The 21,131-nt window shown below is 44.5% G+C and overlaps 1 protein-coding gene across 2 annotated transcripts in view; it reads right to left on the bottom strand.

The window, feature by feature from the left end:
* ARHGAP28 (Rho GTPase activating protein 28) overlaps nt 1-21,131 on the bottom strand; it is a 98,137-nt gene that overhangs the window by 15,588 nt on the left and 61,418 nt on the right. For both annotated transcript variants that reach the window (XM_066624315.1, XM_066624316.1), the window contains exons 3-9: nt 18,703-18,920; nt 14,651-14,738; nt 13,480-13,637; nt 9,967-10,132; nt 9,762-9,853; nt 8,337-8,414; nt 2,458-2,620 (exon numbers count right to left, since the gene is read on the bottom strand). In XM_066624315.1, the coding sequence (XP_066480412.1) occupies nt 2,458-2,620; nt 8,337-8,414; nt 9,762-9,853; nt 9,967-10,132; nt 13,480-13,637; nt 14,651-14,738; nt 18,703-18,920 (963 nt within the window). The remainder of the gene's footprint in view (nt 1-2,457; nt 2,621-8,336; nt 8,415-9,761; nt 9,854-9,966; nt 10,133-13,479; nt 13,638-14,650; nt 14,739-18,702; nt 18,921-21,131) is intronic.

The following is a 21,131-nucleotide window of genomic DNA, read 5'->3' as shown; positions in this document are numbered from 1 at the left end:
GTTTGGGAATCAGTAAGTATCTGCAGGGGAGGGGACGGGGTGGGGAGGGGGCAGCAATACGATTGGGTCCTTCATACTGCTGCCAGGGAGGGAAGGGCTTTTTGCACTTACCTGGGGATCACTATGGCTCTTTGGAGGTTCTAGGGAGCCTGCAATCACCTCTGCAGCCTTCCATGAGAGTCCAAGCTGCTGTAAAAAATAAAAAAAAAACCACTCCCTGTCTTGTCACAAAACCAGAAGTGATTTTTTTTCTTTTCCACAGCAGTTTGGAGCTGCTAGGAAGGCTGCAGCAGGGGTCGCAGGCTTCCTGGATCCTCCAGAGAGCCATAGTGACCTCCAGTTAAGTGTAAAAAACCTGTCCCTCCCCAGCAACAGCACTATCATCTCAATAGTGCTGCTGCCAATGCTGTCTCCCCACCCCTTAAGGGGGCAGAGGCAGAGCTTCACTGACTGGGGCAACACGACACCCCGGTTTGGGAACCTCTGCCCTCAAGCCTTAGGGCTACTCATTAGGGTTGCCTCATGAGAAATGGATCAAGGTTTTAAAAAAAAACAAAACAAAAAACAAACAAAAATATTGTTTCTTTCTAGATCACCTTTTTTAAAGCCTTGTAAAGCTAGGTAGGTACCAACAGAGTGTCATTTTAAAAAGTGGGTCTCCGTGCTAAAAACTTTGAGAACCACTGCACTGGGGGATTGTTACAGAATCTTACAGCCCAATCCTATCCTCAATTGACCTGGACAGTGCAGCAGCTCTCATGCAAGGGACCATGACAAGATGGAGAGATATGTGAACAAAATTCTTCCTTACCTACTCCACTGCACCCTGGTCCCCAAGGCGTCTATTTGTATCTGGGCCAGCTGGGCAAGAGCATAGTATATTGTTGGCATTGTTGCCTTCCATTGCTGCTGCTGCTTTCCCCTAACAAGACTCCCAACATCCCTCCGATCCCTGCCCCAATCCTCCACTCTCCAACCCAGTTCTCCCCCTCCCTGCCCACAGCTCACTCCTATGCCAACTCACCTCCTCCTGCAGTGGCTTGGTGCTCTGGTGGCACAAGTGCATGGTCACCAGTCTGTCACACTGGTGGTCTGCTGGCCTATAGCACCAATGGAGTGGGGCTTCTGCTGACAGAACACTCATTCCATCAGCAGAAGGTGCCCATAGGATCAGGCTGTTAGTCACTGAAAAATCCTATTGACGTATTCGGTTTTGCCCATGACTCTTAACTAGTCCTGTTGGGGAGTAGCAATGATGTTATTTGCCCCCACACGATGCAGGAACACTTACTTTTCATCTTTCCACTTACAAGGAAGTATAGAACAGCAGTAAATACCACAATCAGCAGAGCATTAGCAGAGAGGAGATGTATTTCTGGAACAATGAGACTTCTCCTAACCTATGTTGAAGACATAAATCTTCCTATGATTGTCAAGGATTGGATAGTATCAATCCCTGGCAGTTTATCTAATCCTGTGATTCAAACTACTCTGATTCAACAAATTATCTTACTGAAGTCACTCCTGGTTTAGCTTTTGGCAGCTCAAATGCATCCTGCATGGATAAAAATATGTCAGGCATCCTGGGGACAGACATTACAACAAAAACAAACATTTGACTGCTTTCCAGAAGCCGTTTCTTTAAAACACATAGTTTCACTATAACAGATACTTTCAGGGAGAGAACCACATATTGTTTCTATTTAAAATTAAGTTTTTTTAAGCTTACCTTATCAACATTATCATAATACCATGTCATACGTATTGAAGTATTATTTAAATAAGTTTCAAAAAAGCCCAAGTAGGAAAAATCTTATGGCCAGAATCCAGAGTAGCAGACTCCTTTTCCTCCTCTCCAAAGCAGGCCTCCATGCCTGATTGAAAACCACTTTTGGGAGAATGTGTAAAATTATTTGTGAAGTGACCTTGAGCAGATCAGCGAATCCTTTATATATGAGGCACACAAGTACTGTACACATTGTGTCTATGATGTAATATATGATGGGGGAAAATTCCCTTTTTTGAGATGGAGAAATCATGCCAACAGAGCTTATGAACACTTATATATGGGCACTCTCTTCACAGGTTGCATCACAAACATGACGGGGGATGCATCTGTGTCCTGCTATGCATATATTATCTCTGGGTTAATGAGAGAAGGACTGATCTACAGAGCACTGGTTTAAAGAAGATTAAACTTCCACCAGGGACATGAAGCCTTGGGCAAACCTGAAGGAGTTTGCTGTAATTTAATCCATTAAAAAAAACTCTACTTTGTGTTAAAACACAGCTTACACTTGGAAGGGAACAGGAATGTAAGTGAGTTTGCTAAAGTGAATAATATTAAAGGAAAAGCACCCAACTGGATGTGCAAGTTCTCTTTGAAATTTCTGGATTGTGGTCAGAGGGTAATCTAGAGCCACTAAGTAAATGGCACATTGATTCCTCATTACTTACTTTCCACTAATGTGATGAAAGCAGGCAGATATTCAACTGTGAAGAGAGGACTTGGGAGTTCCCGTATAAACATCTTCAGCAATCCTGCTGCATCGTTGTTGCGTACCTGATCCCAGTCAAAGGAATCCTCATCAAATTTTGCTTCAATTTCTTGACGAAGACTCTGCAGGACAAAACAAAGAGGACTCATTATGAGGGACTACAAGTACAATTTTTCATATAGCAATTGGCGGAAAGCCCTGTTTTGAAATGAAGCCATTATTGAAATAAAAGTGTATAAAGATAGTATCATTTTTGGCCAATTAAATCTAAACTTTTGAAAACTATCTGATACGGCTTGAATACAGAGGGTCTGAGGGTCCCCAATATAAATATCCCTATTTTGCATTTCCCCACATGGGCAGGCCAATCTTATCTGTGGCAGGTCTTGCCATTAGCACTGCAGAAGCTGTGGCACCATCATGCCTTTTGGAATCACTGCTGCAAATGGACTGAAGCCCTCTACACATGCCAGTGGCTTTGAGATGCCATGCTGATGCAGATAAAGTGGTGGCAGGCGTGGTTCAACAGTAGGAGGGGGAGGATTATGGGAGACCAGGGTGGGCAAGGACCGGGTTGGGGGAAGGAGGAATAGATCTCAGTGGCATTAAGTCCTTATTAACCTGTATTTACATTATTTCTTATGGAGGAAAATTCCCCTTTATAACACGTTTTCCTAAAAATCCAAACTTTCAAATTTCCAGTTCCAATTTTTATAAAGATGGCCCCTTATACTAACATCAAGTATCTTTAGGTGAGTTTTTTTGAAAATAACTCCCAGTTGACAGTACAGGCTATTTGGCTCTAAATATGTCACAATCCAGCTTGTTAGCTTTTGTTGCTAGATTTTGCTATTAATGAAAAATGTATACCAGCCTTTAGGTGGTCAGTATGTTAATGTAACGTATCAAAAAAGAACAACAGAATAAAAACCCTCAAAATAGCACAATAAATCAGTGACAAGCACCACCAATCAAATATCTCCACAATTCCAGCAGCTAATGAAGGTGACCAACAGAAACAGTAAAGCAGTTCATCCATAACTGGTTATGTAAATTACTAAGCATGAAGACTTTCCCATTTCTTCCACAAACAAGCAAAGCAATCAGCTCAGGAAATAAAAGTGCAGGGAACTGAGGGACCAATCCTATGCATGTCTACTCAGAAGTAAGTCCCATTATAGTCAATAGGGCTTACTCCCAGGAAAGAGGGGCTAGGATTGTGGCCCAGCACCCTTCCTCTGAAAGGCAAATGCAAGGCAGGGAGAGTCGCTCTGGGAGCTGCAGGCAATTGTGGCAAGGAGAAGGGACTTTCCTGGACCCTCAGCCAGCTCATTCTTAGGCTGGTGGTCTCAGCAGACTTGCTGGTTTCCTACCTGCTTGCCTGCCCCTGGCTCCCTCACTCACCCCCCCACCTCCTCCAGGCTTTTCTGATTGCCCAATCAGCACGCAGGGCAAACAAGGGACGATACCCAATCCTAGGCATGTTTACTGAGAAGTAAGCCCCATAATAGTCAATGAGGCTTACTTCCAGGTAAATGAGGATCCGGTTGCAGCCTTCCTCTTGCTCAGCAGCAGGAGATGCAAAGCAGCTGCAGCTGCAGCTGCTCCTTTTTTGACACTGCCATGTGAGGGGCAAAGCAGCAACTTCTCCCGTGCGCAGCTGCTGCCTACCATGGCACACTTGAGGCTGCCTCAGGGCACACTAGTTGAAAACCGCTGGACTACAGCTTTGTAGGTGAAGGGAGTAAGAAAAAGAAAATGCAGAGCTACTGAAAGTAGGGTGGTGAGGAAGGGAGAATAGCCCCAGGTTCCAAACCAATCCAGTGCGCCTATCCATGATAAAAATATCTAATCCAGCCCCTGCAAACAATCTCAAATAAATTAGGAAATTACTTAAACCTATGTTTATTTCAGAAGGTGAAGGCTGAGTTTCTAATTAGGACTCTAAATTAAATAAAGAACAGGAAATTAAAAATAAATCCAATAACGCTGACTTTTTCTGGCTAAGCCCTTTAAGTCAAACCAGGAGACATTTATCAAAAAAGCAGAAAATTGGCTTAATTGTGCTGTTTTAAGGGGCAAAATGTACAGAGGCAAGACTGATTGCAACCAAACCAGAGCATAATATCTTACGTCATGGGCACAGACCAAGCGTATCTGGAAGGTTATCTGGCAGATATCATATATATTTGGTTTCCTTCCCTGATCCAATATCCAGTTCTGCACAATTAGGACCCCTTTAAAACACGAAAATACCAGGAAATGATTGTTCAAGAGGAAAGGACTCTCCAATGGGAGGAGGCTGTATTCGGGTCCACAACATTCTGACTTCCCTGTCAAGTCAACTGCTTGGCAATGTTTTGGCTACTATTTGCTCTCATGGGGGAAAGAGAATATCTACACTTAGAAACAACATTCTGGGAGCAAAATGTCCCAGGGCTTTGCTGACAGAGATCCCATAGGGCTACGGTTTTCAAACTCTCTGGGAGTTTGAAAGTTGCAGTAGGTGCTTGCAGGGGAGGGGAGGGAGGTAGCGGGGGCGAGGGGAAGGCAGTGACGCAAATCCCAAGAACGCATCACTTGGGGGCTGCAGGGACTGGGATGTAGTCACCAGTCCCTGCAGCAGCATCCTGGGGGTGTTGGGAGCCCTGCATGAGCATCTGCAGGGCTTCCCAGCCTGCAGAAAGTGAAAGGAGAGCAATTGCACTCCACTTCCACAAAACCAGAAATGGAGCGCAATCGCTCCACTTTCACTTTCTGCATGCTGGGGAGCCCTGCAGATGCTTGCACAGGGCTCCCCGTACCCCCGGATGCTGCTGCAGGGACGGGTGAGTACATCCCAGTCCCTGCAGCCCCGTTAGCAACGCGATCCCCAGGATCGCGTTGCTCCCTTCCCCCCTGCCCCCAACCTTTAAGGGCAGTCATAACGCCCCAGTCTGAATACCACTGCCATAGGGTGAAGAGATGTACACTGTGCCCCTTTTCAAATAGCCAATTTCCCTTGACTCCACTTGTCAAAATAATGAGCAAGGAGAAGCATGTCAGATTCCCCACCACCACCATAGGATTTGGCTGTGCCTTTCTGGCACAGCTACATCGGCGCTGGTGGTGGGCATAGGTTTGAGGTCCAATATTATCAGGATCACTCTGAAACCAGTATCTCTGCCATCTGTCTCCAAAAACTGGAGTCTCCACCCTAAATCTACATAGCTCTATATGGCTGTTGATCAGGCCAGAGTGAGACCAAGAGGCCCTGTGATTTTATAGATATGATCAAAAATGACAGGGAGTCTTACACGATTTGCTATGATTTGTTACATCAACACTAGAAAGAGGAATCTTTAATCAAAACCATATGCATTTGTCTTTAAAAAAAAAAGATCTGGAATATTTTCAAATTCTAACATCAACATAATAAATGATGACTCTGAGTGGTGAAATCTGGATCTAATTAGAAATTTTTTTTCCTGTTGCCCCTTACTAACTCCTGACATTTACTTAAATTATCCAATAACTGAAAAAAAAATTACACCTTTTATGCATATTCTCAGCTTTCTTCCCAATACAGAAAAGTCTGACACAGTAACACACATCAAAAAGTACTGCTTGGGATACAGGAATAAAAATGATTCACACACACACACAAAACAGAGCAGCATAAAAACAATATATGGAAGTGACCAGCACTGGCCCAAGACCTCCTGGCACCTGAGGTGGCATGCAAAATGCTGTCACCACCTGGGGATGTGCCAGCCTCTACCCCTCCCACTTCCTGGATCTGAAAAGCAACAGAGGGAAAGAGCAGAAGTATGGAGAAGATGAGACACTCTAGTCCACCAGTCTTCTCACTTGCAACAGTGGAGATAAGCAGCCAGACAAAGGTGGATCCCCCTCCCCCTCTGCCTGAGGCAACCATTTCAGTTAATCTCATAGATGGGTCAGCCCTGGAAGCAACTACTGAAGCTGCAAAACATAACTGCTCGATCATCCTCATGAAAAGACTGACTTACAAAAAGGGCCCAAATAATGAGCATGTTACTATACAAAGCAAGTGATCTAATTGAAAAATCTGCAACCATGAAAAAAGGTTACAGTGAAAAAAGTCACTTTGGAATATGTGGCTTTAATCTTGGCAAAGACCAGAAATAAACTCTTTCCAAAAGAGCACTTTACATGGAAAGAGTGTTGACACTGAAGGCAAGACTTTTTATGCACATTGCTAATATAACCTGGTGATGGCAGCACCATCTGATCTGCGTCCTTAATGCAGGAGCTTTCTCAAAAAGTGGGATTCTCTTAAAAATTCAGTATAATTAAAAATAAATAATAATTTCAATACGAATTATTCATTACTCAGTATAAAAATGGTATGGTACCTCAACAGTAATGCGTTTAATAAACGCATGAGCTATGGCCATTCTAAGCTATGGTTATGGGAGATATAAAGTCCATTCACAGCGCAATCCTATTCTGTGGCTATGCTGGTGCAGCAACTGCTGTGCCAGCCTAGAGTGTCTAAAACGTGCCTCAAAGCACATTTGCAACTACTTGAGAGCCAGCAGAAAGACCTGCACTGGCCCGCCAGTAGTGCATCCCGACTGCCAACTGCCAGCAGAGGTGAGTACTTTGCCAAGTGATGGAGGGACAGGGTGCTGGAACAGGGGTGGATCAGACCCAGGAGGGGGTTGGGATTGGCAGAGAGGCTTCCACTGAATCCCAACCCCTTTTCCAGACCTGTCGACCTTACACGGGGCTGCTCGTATTTGTGCAGGTGATTTAGCTGGCACTGATCTAAGTAACTCCATTGGGTAGGCTGCAGCATTACTCTGGGTAAGGGGAAACAGGGAGATTTGAACTTTGAACTGGGAGATGTCAATGATTGCTCCCAGGTGTTCTATGGTCTGTGAGGGTGTCAGGTGACTCTTCTCTAAGTTGATGAGGAACCAGTGGTTCCGGAGACATTGGATGGTCTGGTATAGGTGTAGGGCGCCCTCCTCTGGCGAGGCAGATCTCAGCTGTGCCTTCTGTGTCATGTAGCTGTGCCTTCTGATGGACATCAGGATGGAGCGTAGGGTCTCCATCTTGAATTTTTGTTGACGCATCCATCTGTTGAGCCACTTGAGGTCGAGGATGGCTCTGGTGCCGCCGGATCTCTTGGGCACAGTGAAGAGGTGGGAGTACCCCTGGACCTGCACTGCTCCCTTGGAACCGGTTTGATGTCCCCGACCTGTAGGAGGTGTTGGATTGCCTCATGTGTCTTGCTGTGCTTTAGCGGGCACTTGGGTCTGGGGACCCGTAGGAACCAGTTGGCTGAACGGTTGGTCGTCATTGAGACTTTGGGTCCTTTGCACCAAAGCACTGCGGCTGCTCTAAAGCAGGAGCCTCCAGGCAGGCTGCTGGTTAAACAAAGGAAAAATTTCTGAAAGGGCAGCAGCTGTTCTTGCCTGTTGGAAGGCTGGAGAGTTAGGAAAAAGTTTCTTAAAGGGACAGCAGGCATTATTGCCTGCTGGAAGGCTGGAGAGTTAGGGAAAAGGTAAAAAGAAGAATAAAATAGCTTCTCCGGGAGGGGGGGGGTTCAGCAGAGCTGAACCCAGCTCTGTCCTGCTTCACCGATAGGCTAGGCCACTGGGGAGTCCAGGCAGCCCCTCCCCTCAGGAGGAACAAAAGACTCTGGCCTGCCTACCTGAGAGGGAGGAGCTACCCACTTGTAAGGACTAATCCGGACATGGCAATCCCACTGGAGAATGTATCCCCTTACCCCAAGGAGACCTCCAGTCTTCTCCTTACCTGTGCTGGATAGAATTCATCTTGTAGAGTATGTGAGGTAGAACTATGTACCTTAACTCTTGAGGCAGATCCAGGCACTCGAAGAATTCCTTCTGTTTCCAGACCGGTTTCCTCAAGCTTCAGCAATAGCTAAATCACCAGACAAAGAATATTTTTATGCCATTTGTCAGTACAGAAGAAAAACGCACATAATTTGTTTAGCAACTAGCCTTTACAAAATTAAAATGGAAAGACCACTTTCCAGTACTGAGCTAGTCATTCTTAATCCATTGATCAGAATGTACAAAATGCTGTAATGTCAATAACCGTGACATTCCTCACTGGACATCTTCTTGCATGCCAAAGTTAGATATTGAAATTGCACCATGTAATTAAAAAGCTGGAAGAGAACTAACAGGACATCGTCTTTCTATCTGTTCTATGGATAATTTAAAAACTTATATGAAATCTCATGGTGAATTTAGAGGTGCTTGCTTAGTAAAGCAGTGGAGGTAAGGAATTATGGGGGACTCTTTGGATCCCAAAAGTAGCATGGCACTCCTGCCTATGCTTGTAATAAGAACTGTGGGCACTATCCTACCCTGCACTGGAACAGGCAAGCCAAGAGGTTTGCGCTGTTTCCAGCGCAGGATAGAGGCCAAAAGCGGCCCAGTCAGAAGCAAGGGGAAACTTTTCCCCTTATCCTTGGGAAAGGTGCCCTTTCCCCTATGGGTCTCCTCAGACATATGCCACCTCTTGAGGTGGCGCAAGTCCAAGGAGAGCAGAGTGGCTTGAAGCCACTCTGTTCTTCCTGGAAACAAGGGTTGGGATCCAGCGTAAGCGCTGGATCCCAGCTCCGCCTCCTGTTCCCTGCCTACCCTCAGGGCCAGACCAATGCCCAGCTGGGCCAATGCAAACCTCAGCGAGGCTGACTTATGTCAGCCTGTGCAGGCCAGCACTCCTCTGAGTGCCGGCCTGGTTTCCTCCTGAGGAGGCACAAACATGCCTTATGGCATGTTTGCAACCCTTCTGAGCCAGTACAAGCTGAGCTGCCTCACTTATTTTATTGTGGATTTTTGCCAGTGTAGCTCAAGTTATCCATTTCTTGAACAAGCAACTGTCAAAGAGACATCAATTTAACTTTCATAACTGCATACTGGACAGCAAGTCAATTTTATTCTGTATGGCACTGCATTTCTAAGGATGCCTCAGATTCCTATAAGCATTGAATAAATCACATGAGGACTCTTCTTTTTAAGTCTGCAATTCTATACACAATTACTTAGAAGTAAACCCTTTTGAACTCGCTCGGACGTACATCTGCGCTTAGATGCATCAGATTGCACACCACATCATATATCTCTATCCTGAAAATACGAATTGAATTAAACTTTAAACTTGAAATGTGTAAGAATGTTCTTTTGTGATGGTTTCTCTGAGTACTGAGGACAGTGAGAAGCTGGACTTAAGTGACTGGGATCATTTTGTTCTACTCACTTTCTGAAAGATAAGAGGAACTTTTATTCCAGGAATCTTCTTCTGATCATTTTCCAGTAGCACTGTTAGAGGGACTCCAAAAAGGCCAGTTTCTCCAGAAAAAGAAATAAAAATAGAGAATCTTTATCAAAAATGCCTTACTACTACTACTACTAAAAAAAAAAAAATTACCTGTATCAATTGTTATGTCATCATATACACTTACCTCGTCCTTTGACTCTTTCTGTTCTATTCCTTTTCAGCTCTATTCCTAGAGCATCGTAAAAGGCTGTTAGCTCAATCAGCGAGAGATACCGAATTTTCTTCATGTCATCAAGGGACAAATCTCCAACTTCTGTCAGTCCAAATCGGCTTTTCCTAACTGTAAAATTCTATAAGATATTTTGAAGAATTGCTTTAGCTAATACATCTGTTGTTTACTTACAAAATGTTTTTAAAACATGTTTTTTGTGAAACTGATGTAGGAAATCCAGGGTTGCAAATCCCCTTCACGGTGATGTGTGCCAAAGGTCCACTGAAATCCAAACAGGATTTGAGCATGCAAATTCTATTCAAATATACACAGCATGCAAATACACACAGGTTTTGGTTAAACATCTCTCCAGAAAACCAAACATTAAATACTTCAAGAGAGGAAAATGTCATCCCATTATCTTGCCAAGGAGATCACATGGCAGCATATAATGGACTCTGCATAAAACAATGGAACAAGGGCAGATATACTTTCCATAATATACTGAAGAATTTTGAACAAATGTATGTAGAAGAATCCATGTACCTTCTTTTGTCCCTCCGTGTGCATATATAGTTTGTGTCTTGGGAGAATTAATGAGCATTGTCTTAGTTGCACAGAAGCATAAGCATTTCAAGCTCAAGCTGCCCTGGTATCTGGAATAATCAGGCCTGGTGCTGTCACTTTGATTTCTTGGCTGAGCACAAAGCACACCACACTTGCTCAACTCCCTTCCCTACAATCTTCATGGTGGAGGTAGTGGAGCTTCATCTGACTTCTTTGCCACTGTCTCACACTCTCCTTCACCACTGCCCATCCAGCCACCCCTGGTCCTGCCATGTGTACAGGGTGAGTGCTTGCGTTTGCCACTCCATGTCTCCCCTGCATCAGCTGGTGGTACTTTTCAATTGACAGAGTTGCTGGCTGTGGCAGGAACTGGTAGCAGAGATGCACACTGGGCAGCAAGAGACATGCTGGGAAGTGGCAGCAGATGAAATACCGGCGTGCAAAGATGCTAGGCAATGATGGAAACCAAAGGGCCACTGGGTGCAGTGCATTCTACCTCCCACTTTCCCCCCCTCCCAGTGCCACCTGGGTTCTGGAGCTCACTATGGTCAACTGTGAAGTATAAGCAATCATTTATTCAGTTGCGAAGGTCTACAGATAATAGTCCAATGTGGAAGGCAATGCCCTGTTTACAGTCTGCCCTGTCCCACATCTCTGAAGTAACTCAGAATGAAATACGAATACCAATATATGCCTTCCCAGAGCATACTACGCATGAATTGTCTAATAGCCTGAGCAGAGGACTTGAGAAGTAAGCATTTCTGAAGCTATCTTGACATAGCTTTTGCTTGCATTATTCAACAGGAATATATTACCTTAAGGTTGAAGGGCTGGGAAAACCTCCTAAGAGCTGAATTCAAGCACCATTTACATAAAGGAAACTCTATTTTGCAACTCTTAGGAGATGGCAACGGAATGCAGCAGAGTGAGGCATCAGAGTATTCCTCCCTTAAAAGTGTTGGTTTCATGTCTGTTTCTGCTTCCTTCTGCTTTTCATGGTACTGAATTTTTTTAAATGATTTGCCAGTTATTATTTGGTCATGCATTCTTAAAGACCTAGCCACCCTTTGGAGGACTGAGGAAAAAAAATCAGCATCTTTAGGCAGGGCATCTTTCAGTTTTGAACCCAGCCTTGTGACATTTACAGAGCCATATGCAAGAACCTTTTAAAGATTCTGAAAGGTTTCAGAGAGCTTAATATTTGAGGCTCCGTCTAGGGCAATTGCCCCCTCTCCATGGACCTGAGTGAAATTCAGGGCTTATATTTTCACTGGCCATTGTTAATGCTCTAGGAAAAGGATCTGTTTATTATCTCAAACATAGAAATAAAGTACTGTTTGTCAGTGCTGAAATTGCCCTCTCAGCTGTGTGCATGTATTTATTAACAATATTTTTATACTGTCTCCAAGGAGCTCAGGGTGGGGTGCATAGTTCCTTCCCCCCTTTTGTCCTCATAACAATCCTGTAAGGTAGGTGAGGCTGAGGGACAGTGACTTGTCCAAGGTCACCCAGGAAGCTCCATGGCTATGCAGAAATTTGAACCTGGATCTTTCAGGTCTAAGTCCCACTCCAGACCCACTGCATCATCCTGAAACAATTGCTTTATCCCTCTTTTCCTAACCAATACAAGATGCTCTGATTTATTTGGTTTATTTTATTTACTTCTAAACAGAATCTAGTAGGCAAATGGATTCAAAGTAAAAATAAATGAATTTGATTTCATTTGGGGCGCAATCCTATCCTGCGTTGGAATAGGCAAGCCAAGAGGCTTGCACTGTATCCAGTGCAGGATAGGGGCCCAAAGCAGCTCAGCCAGGGGGAAGGGGTAACTTTTTGCCTTACCACTGGGAAAGGTGCCTTTGGCCCAATGGGTCTCCTCAGACTTGCACCATCTCCTCAGGTGGCACAAGTCTGAGGAGAGCAGAGCAGCTTGAAGCTGCTCCATTCTCCCCAGGAACGGGGGTTGGGATCCAGCATAACTGCCAGATCCCAGCCCTGCCTCCCACTCCCCACCTGCCCACCCCCAGGTCTGCCCACTGCCCATCCTCCCCCTGCCTTCCCCCACCCTCCCCCCGCCCAAGAACACTTCCCTCCCACCTACCATAGAGCCTTGCGTTGGCCCAGCCGGGCCGACACAAGACTCATGAAGGAAGCCGGAGCGGAGGCTTAGGTCAGCTTCTGCAGGCCAGCACTGCTCTGAACGCTGCCCCAGCTTCCTCCTGAGGAGCAGGCATAAGGGACTTGCACCGGCCCAAGTGAAGGGCTGGATTGCACCCTTACTTTTATAAGTAAAAGAGAAATGATTTTCTTTTGCTTTTTGTAACTTGTAACTGCACCCTCTTCTGTCAATGCCATCTTTTCCACCCAGTAGTATGCTAGAGAGGGTGCAAAGCACTAAGTTTAGGAGGAAGACTCACTGAAGTGTGCAAGCAGCCCTTCTCCCTCCCCTTTGGCCTCCATTTCGTTCCCACCGCCTGAAATGGCTCCAAAGGGGAGGAGGAGGGGCCTCTTGCAACTGGCAGTGAGGCTCCCTGCAAAACTTAGTTCTTTGCGCCCCCTCCAGCTATGCTACTGGTTCCACCATGAAAATATTGTGAGTGCCACAAAGCAGGGGAGTTCCGGAATGTGTTACATGTCAGTAACACATGTTATATGCCCAGTGTGGCCACAACATCTTCTCTTACACAAGTTCCAAAGGAGTTTGCTTCAGCCATATAATCTGCCATGTGTCTTATTTCCCTAGGGCAAATACTATCTGCCCCCAAACAAGCAGCAACTGCCCAGCAAACAAACTGCACTGCTCTATCTGGGGGAAGGTATCGTAAAGTATTTAAAAATGTGCCGTTGTGCTAGAAAGTAAAAAAATTAGTGGAGGGACACTAAATAAATAGCATTGAAATTGCCTAGCATTGAACTCACAGGCAAAGTAGATTCATCCTTTTTCAATCTCTGATTTTTGCGCCATTCCCTGTGCTTTGGAATCACTGTGATGGATTCTGAGAATGAGACTTCAAAGGATAGCTCTTCCGTCAGTGATTGGCTATCTTTATCGCATTCACTTTCACGACAGCTGGCAGCTGAAATCAAGGGAGATTGTGCATGAATGCTGCATTCTCTACAGGGAAATAATTCACAGAGACATAACTTCTTGCTACTGAGAAAGAAGCACCACCACCACCAACCATTCCAAGTTCACAAGCATGATCTATAGATGACTCCCTACAAATGATGTCTGGGACTTTCAAGGGAATTGTTTAACTCTCCTCAATTCTTTAGCTAGCCTCTGATTAATTAAGGGCACAAGCCTAACCAGGTCTACTCAGAAGTAAGTCCTATTTTGTTCAATGGGGCTTACTCTCAGGAAAGTGTGGTTAGGATTGCAGCCTAAGTGGTCTCTCTCCTTTGTCTTCTCCTTACAATGCCTGGGCTTAAGCCATTTCTGCCCAACTTTGCATATGCACAACAGGTACCAAATGCATCAGAGCAGATAAGGAGGCAGCAGGGGCAGGATGTGGGCATTTGGGGCAAACTGGGGCAGTTCCAGGGAGGAACTATGGACAGTTCAAGAGCTGAAGCAGGGTAGATCTCAGTGGTAGCAGTGCACACTGGATCCTATACCCTTTCCTGACCCAGACCTGCACCTTGACTCTCCTCAGGGCACCAGCAAAAGAGCCGAGGAGAACCACTGTAGGAAGCTTATGGAGAGGTAAGTAATTGTATTTACCTCTCCCAGGTCATCTGTTTGCAATCTCTGTTGACAGTGCTACATGCTATGGACTGGGGGACAATGACACAGGATTGGGCTGCCTGTTTGGTTTGTGCTCTTAATGTTAAAAGAGCCCAAACTTTGCTCTTTTACATAAACTTTTTACACAAAAGAGCACAAACTTTGCTCTCAAACCTATGTGTATTGACTGGGATCCGTTTGAGATTCGTTAGCCTCAAGCTAACACTGCTTGATAAAACCACAATTCTTTTGACTTATTTAATACAGTTAAAATATAAAATAACGCACTGCCACCTTGGACAAAGAATCTCTTTCATGCCGCGTTTATTTATATGAACAAACTATGTAGTAGCATGTACTCACATCTAACCATTTCCCAACCTGTTTCCTGCACGGGAAGCTGGATACCATTCGTTGTAACAGGGGATACTGGTATGGCCTCAAATGTGGGCTGGAAGGGAAGAAAAGGATATTAGTTCATCTTGGATGCAATGCTGCAATATAAAGTTTCAACCCTGACTTTTGGAGTGAAGTGCAATAGCATAAAAGAAATGTGTAAAAATTGAAATATGGAATTTTTAAAATTCCAAACAAAATAAAAGGTGTAATTAAAGGGCTAGCCTGGCATGTTTACTCCAAAGTAAGTTCCACTGCATTTGTTAGGACTTACTCCCAGATAAACTGGCCTAGGATTGTAGCCTTAATGTAACATGAGTTATATATAATACTGTTTCTTAGGTAGTCCACAAGAAATGCAATGGCATAAACATAAATATCTGCTTTAGGCAAATTAATGGTTGCCTTCTTCTGAGCCTGATGCTTCTTCCTGTCTAAGGCCCTTTCATAAAAGTTTCAAAGTCAACACTTGAGAACTCCAGCTGGAAGAGACATCCTGTCACACTGCTCCCCTCAATTACACTCCTGCATACATGATGGTGATGGTTGGCAACCTTCAGTCTCGAAAGACTATGGTATAAGCCTACAGTAGCAGGTATTCCCAAGCGGTCTCCCATCCAAGTACTAACCAGGCCTGACCCTGCTTAGCTTCCGAGATCAGACAAGATCAGGCATGTGCAGGGTAACAGTTGCTGCCACCAGCAGTACCAGACAAAACTCGATGTTATGAATTACAAAAATCACTTCTCTTCTTGGAAGAGAAGTGAGAGATGATTGAACTTTATGTCCTGTGTGCATTGTGGAGACATAAGTTGGATGGTTACAGCTCAACCTGATCAACTTGTCTCTTGTGCTTGCAGAGGATGGTAAGTCAGCCAAGCTGATCTGCACTATCAGAGCTATGTCTACCTTTAGTTGCCCTGAAAATCCTTAAAAGAATGTCATGAGAACCAGAAATAAAATTATATTGCATTGAATTGGAAAAAGGACAAAGTAGTTGGTATCTGGTGCTTCTTTACATGATGATTCAACCGATGCTAAAAATGTTTTCAGTGTTTGCTAGCACAAAGTACACAGGAACTTCCAAAAGGAAAAGGAACTCTAAATGTGCTTGAAAAAGATGATAAAAGGCAAAATAATTTTTTAAAATAGTTTTTACAGATTCTTTTTATAGTTCATTATTTTGAAGGCATAAAAATAAATGTTCTAGTAACTAGTTTTCAGCTGTCAGAGCTGTAGCTCACAAGCAAATCCTGATATTATCTCTTTCTAGATAGATATTATTTCACATTACAGGCTTGCCCCCGTATCTGTGGAGGTTCTGTTGTGGAACCAGCTGCAGTTAACTGAAAGAATGAATATGGGCAAACGCTGCCCTCCCACCAACTGGAGCCAGGGGGAGCCCCAGGCTCCGGAGGGTGGTCTGAGACCAGCAAAGACCACTGAGCAGAGTCCAGCAGAGACTTTTTGAGAGCAAAAAACACGTGACTTTGTTTTTGTTTTTTTTTTAAAACAAATCAAAACCAGAAGTGATGTTTTTAATGCCTTGTAAGGCGTTGAGGAGGCCCGGGGAAGCCCCTTAGGGCATATAAGGCATTTTTAAAAATCTCACTTTGTTTTGCTCTCAGGCTCACTCTGAGCATGGCAGAGGATGCGGATGGACAACAGCAGCTTCTGCTGGACTCACATGACTCTCTGGATGTGAGGGGAGTGGAGCTCCCCTCGGATCCGGAGGGGATGCACACAGGTGGCGTGCTCAGGGGACACACACATGGGGCCTGCAGACCCAATCTGTGGATATGGAATCCATGGTGTTAATACTGCAGTTAAGGTGTGTAAAAACTGTCTTGAGAAAGGGCAGAATGATTAAGGAAAATGGATGGAACCCTTGAGTGCCAGCTGAATGGAACTTCAGTAACATAAGTGAATATGAAGAGAAGGAAAATACGAACAACAAATAACGTCAGATGCACTGTCATTAAAACAACTATCAGGAACTTATTTAAATAATGGAAGGGAAGAACATCACTAAACCCAAGCAAAGTTAAAACATTTCCATTAGTTAAGAAACCATCACAAATTCTTCTTATAAAATCATCAGACAAAAAGAAAACACAATCCTATTCCAAAAGTCAGTCCTGAAAAGATCTGACCCGTTTTGCCTGTAGATTTTCTGTCAACAGAGCATAGTATTGCTATCCTTTCCCAAATTTGGCCATATATTTCAACAATTATTGACACAATACATCTAATCTCAATGGCCATATTGCAAAGGCAAGGGTATGTAGGCTGATAAAAGTATACATCTGCGGCAGAATATATCTATATTACATTTATGGCACAATCCTCTCTGGTAATAGTGCATAGGATGCAAGACCACTGGTGCAGCGTCCACTGAATCTGGTGCACCATACACAGTGGAGAGGCCATTTGAGAGGGGTGGGAAGGAGAACGCCTACCATTGGATTCTGCATGGTCCTCAATGGGACTCCTCAAAACTATGCCAACTCTGTTGCTGGTGTAACTCTGAGCAGCCTGCTGGGGGCATGTCCTGCCTGGGGGCCAGCTGTGCTTTGACGCACTCCATCACGTTCCATCCCTTTCCCACCTGTTTACTGACAGAACAGAAGGCCCATAGCCAGGGAGACAGATCAGGGACAGACTGCACTTGCTCCCAGTGTGGAAGGGATTGTCACTCCCAGATTGGCCTTTTCAGCCACACTAGACGCTGTGCCAGAACCACCTTTCAGAGCGTGATACCATAGTCTTTCGAGACTGAAGGTTGCCAATACTCTACTGACAGAACACCACAGAGGGCCAGTCTGCACCAAGCTTCTGATGGCATGCAGCTTTATGGCTGCTGCACCAGCGACCACACAGAAGCTGCCAGCGGAGGGCCTCCGGCAATAGTGAGGCCTCTGCAGCAGCAGCACATCTGGCAGCATGGCAGTGCAGTCGTTCTATAGGACTGGGCTGTCAGATACATTTTAGAATTGCAAGAGTTCACAGTTCCTACTATAGCCATCATAGTTAAAGAGCCCTCAAGTGTATGTGCATATAAATAAATACCCAACAGATGCAGACAGAACATATAGAACTAGATGAGTTGATACAGCACTTGTATTTACGAACATCATTGTCTTCATTAAGTGCTAAAAAAACATTATGTGCTAAAAAACAGTTTGATGCCACTGGGTGAAAAAGTCTATCTATTATCCTAAATAATTATCCTAAATAATAATTGAAGTACTCAGTTTCATAAGCAGAATAATTAGACAAATTTTGGGAAGATTAAATTTTTTAAAAGTAAGTTTGTAGGCGTTATGGATGCAAAGATGGTACACAGTACAATCCTATCTTGCACTGTAATAGGCAAACCAGGAGGCTTGAGCTGTATCCAGAACAAGAAAGGGTTGTAAAATGGCTCAGCCAAAGGTAAGGAGAAAGTCTTCCCCTTACCCCTAGGTAAGCCACTGCAGCCCCCATGGGTCTCCTCAGACTCGCGCCACCTCCTGAGATGGCACAATTCCAAGGACAGCGGAGCGGTCTGATGCCGCTCCGAGCTGCTCGGGAATGGGGGTTGGTATTCGGCATAACTACTGGGTCCCAGCCCTGCCTCCCGCTCCCAACCTGCCCACCCCCAGGGCCACCCACCACCCACCCTCCCCCAGCCCCGCAATGCCTCCCTCTTGCCTCCTCCCGGCTTCCTCCTGCCCTCCACAGAGCCTTGCATCGACCGAGCTTGCTTGATGCAAGGTTCGCTCCCTCCGTTGCCACGGAGGCTGAATTCAGCCTCCATGGGCTGGTGTGCCTCCACATGCTGGCCCAGCCAACTCTCAAGGAGCCACAAATGTGCCTTATGGTACGTTTGCAACCCTCCTGGGCCGGCACAAGGGTGAGTCTTGATTGTGCCCACAGGCAATGTCTGGTGAAATCTCTAAGCAAAAGAATGACCCAGATCGATTTTCAGTGGGAAAGGTTGGGGGGCTTACTTCCAAAGCACTGCATAACTTACTTACAGAAGTATCACTGATTCCAAAGATGTCTCTTACGTCTCTGACTGTGTGTTTGTTCTTCTTTCTCATTGTTTGGGTGTAAGTATTGTATCTCTTTTGTACAGCAGCTGCCTGAGTTCGAGTCAGGGTGGACAGCAATGCTTCTCCATCCTCCTCTTCAGAACCTGATATTAATGTAGACAGACCCACATCTTGCAACCATTCAGCTTCCAGTTCTCCTTCTGTGGAAGAGTAGAAGAATTTTAGAGTATTTTACTATTAATGGAGTAAGGTGACTAGGACGTCAAGTGTTCTAGAGAGCTAGATATCTGGAGATTTGATACCTGGGAACTGATTTCGAAACTGGGAACTGGACTCCTCAATGGGTCATGAAAGACATATATGAGTGGACAAGCAATGGCTGTTGGGGATAACACAGTACAGTAGTGGATGAGGTAAAAATTTAATAGGTTTGCCAAAAGTTTATGAGCGGGCAGGGGAGGAAGATAAGGGATACCTTGGGACATCAAATTCCTCAGAGGTCCTGCAGGGCTGGGATCTTCAGAAACAAGAAAAACCATTTTGTGGAGCTGTCTTGATTGCCAAGAATATTTGCCAATATATTGTGTGTATGTGTGCATATGTCATGTTTTATAGATCAGGAGCACCAGTACAAACTAGTAATTGTTGTTTTGACTTACAAAAGATAATTTCCTACAGCTACCTCATGAAATAAACCTTAAGTTTATCTTCTATAAGAAAGAGAGAAAAGAATATTCAAAAAGAACAGCTCACAACACTGAAGTGGACTAGTTTTATGATAACAGATATAAATTATTATTATGACAACTACATCTTTGTCTAAACCCAAGTATGTGGAAGTAAGTTGTTTATGGCATGTCTTTTATGCCTACTGAAGATCAAAACAAACAATGGTGCCAAGCAGTTACTTTTCATTCTGTAATCCAGCCTCTGTGAAATGTTTTGTGCAGTCATGATTCTGCACAAAAAACAGAAGGCGATTTATGTCTCTTATTAAAACTGTTAAAATACCTCCTAGGGGAAAAAAAAAAGCATTTCTTCTTCCCTCTTCTCAGATGGAAAATGAAGAACTTTCAGTCATCTCTTTAAAAGAAAAAGTGCTAACCAATGACCTCTTTGTTCTTAATAGCACACTTAACTTTTCAATGCTTGTTTCAGGGCTGATGATATCAGAACCTCGACAGAGCGATAACATTGTTTCTGAACTGTGTAGTCAGACGGACAGGGCTGGCTCAGGCAAATGAGGCAACTGCCTGGGGTGCTAAAATTCAAAGAGTTGCCTATGTGAGTTCTATAAATGTCTTGTGGTAGGAACTGCTGCCTGCAGTGAAGAGATGCACACAGGCAGTTTAGCATCTTGTTGGTTGAGTCTGAATGATATCCTCTGGATTCCAGGGGAAGCAAGTGAAATGGGCCTCCACTAGTCGTCTGGGGCATAGACAGAGTTGTAAAAAGGAGAAAAAGACGTGGCAGGCATTAAAAATGAAAATAAGAAAATAATATTCAATCGACTCTTGGGCAACCAAGAAAATCTTGTGCTGACCCTGAAGACAAACAGGCAGAACATTAAACTGCCATCTGCTGGAAGAAAAATTGGGTTTTACTTCTCCCCACATTGGGACAATGTATCATGTTCTTAATATACACATACTGAGCATCATAGTATGACCACTTCATGGATTCAGTCCTTGAGACCAATGAAACTGTATGCATCTTCTGAAGCTGTTCTGCAAGACCATAACTAACAATTCAATCCCTTGCCCCCAAGCTCATATTTAACCTCCAGGTCTCCCCAATGCCAGTTTCACACACTTCTTTCTATGCAACAAACAACAGAGTCTTCTTGGTGTCCTGTGATAGAGGACTACTATAATCCCTTCCTCTTTCCTATCTAATTTGCCAGATTCTTTTCTTACAAACAGTTATACAAGCTGTTCATCCTGCTGTGTGAAGCAGGACACATTTATTGTCCTGCTTCACATACGATGCCCATTAGGTTGTCTGTAAGCAGTTGGTAGGTCTTCTGCTGCACGCCGTGGAGGATTTTTGGCTGCTAGAGGTCTGTGGCCCTGCTGGTGTGTGGGAAGCTGCTGCGACCTCCCCACCAGCGAGCCTGCAGTACATGTTGTTGGAGGCTGCTTTGCGAAAGTTGTAAAGCAGCCTCCACCAGCATAGTGCTAGTTACACTGGTGGGGGAGGAGGTTACGATTGGGCTGAAACTCACACTTTTCGCAACCAATAGGACTAAAAGTGATTAATTTTGATTGGATTATACATATAATTTCCGTTACATCCGAGACAAGCTCTAACAGTCCAAATCTACCTAACTCCCCGCATGGTGAGACGCGGCACCGGTGCAGCTTCCGCTGCATCCTGCAGGGGAATTTTGGCTACTGGAAGTCTCCTTGGAA

The sequence above is a fragment of the Tiliqua scincoides genome, chromosome 4, assembly GCF_035046505.1.
Source record: "Tiliqua scincoides isolate rTilSci1 chromosome 4, rTilSci1.hap2, whole genome shotgun sequence".
Lineage (NCBI taxonomy): Eukaryota > Metazoa > Chordata > Lepidosauria > Squamata > Scincidae > Tiliqua > Tiliqua scincoides.
Note: the sequence above shows the minus strand (reverse complement) of the source record. Positions and strands in the feature narration are given on the sequence as shown.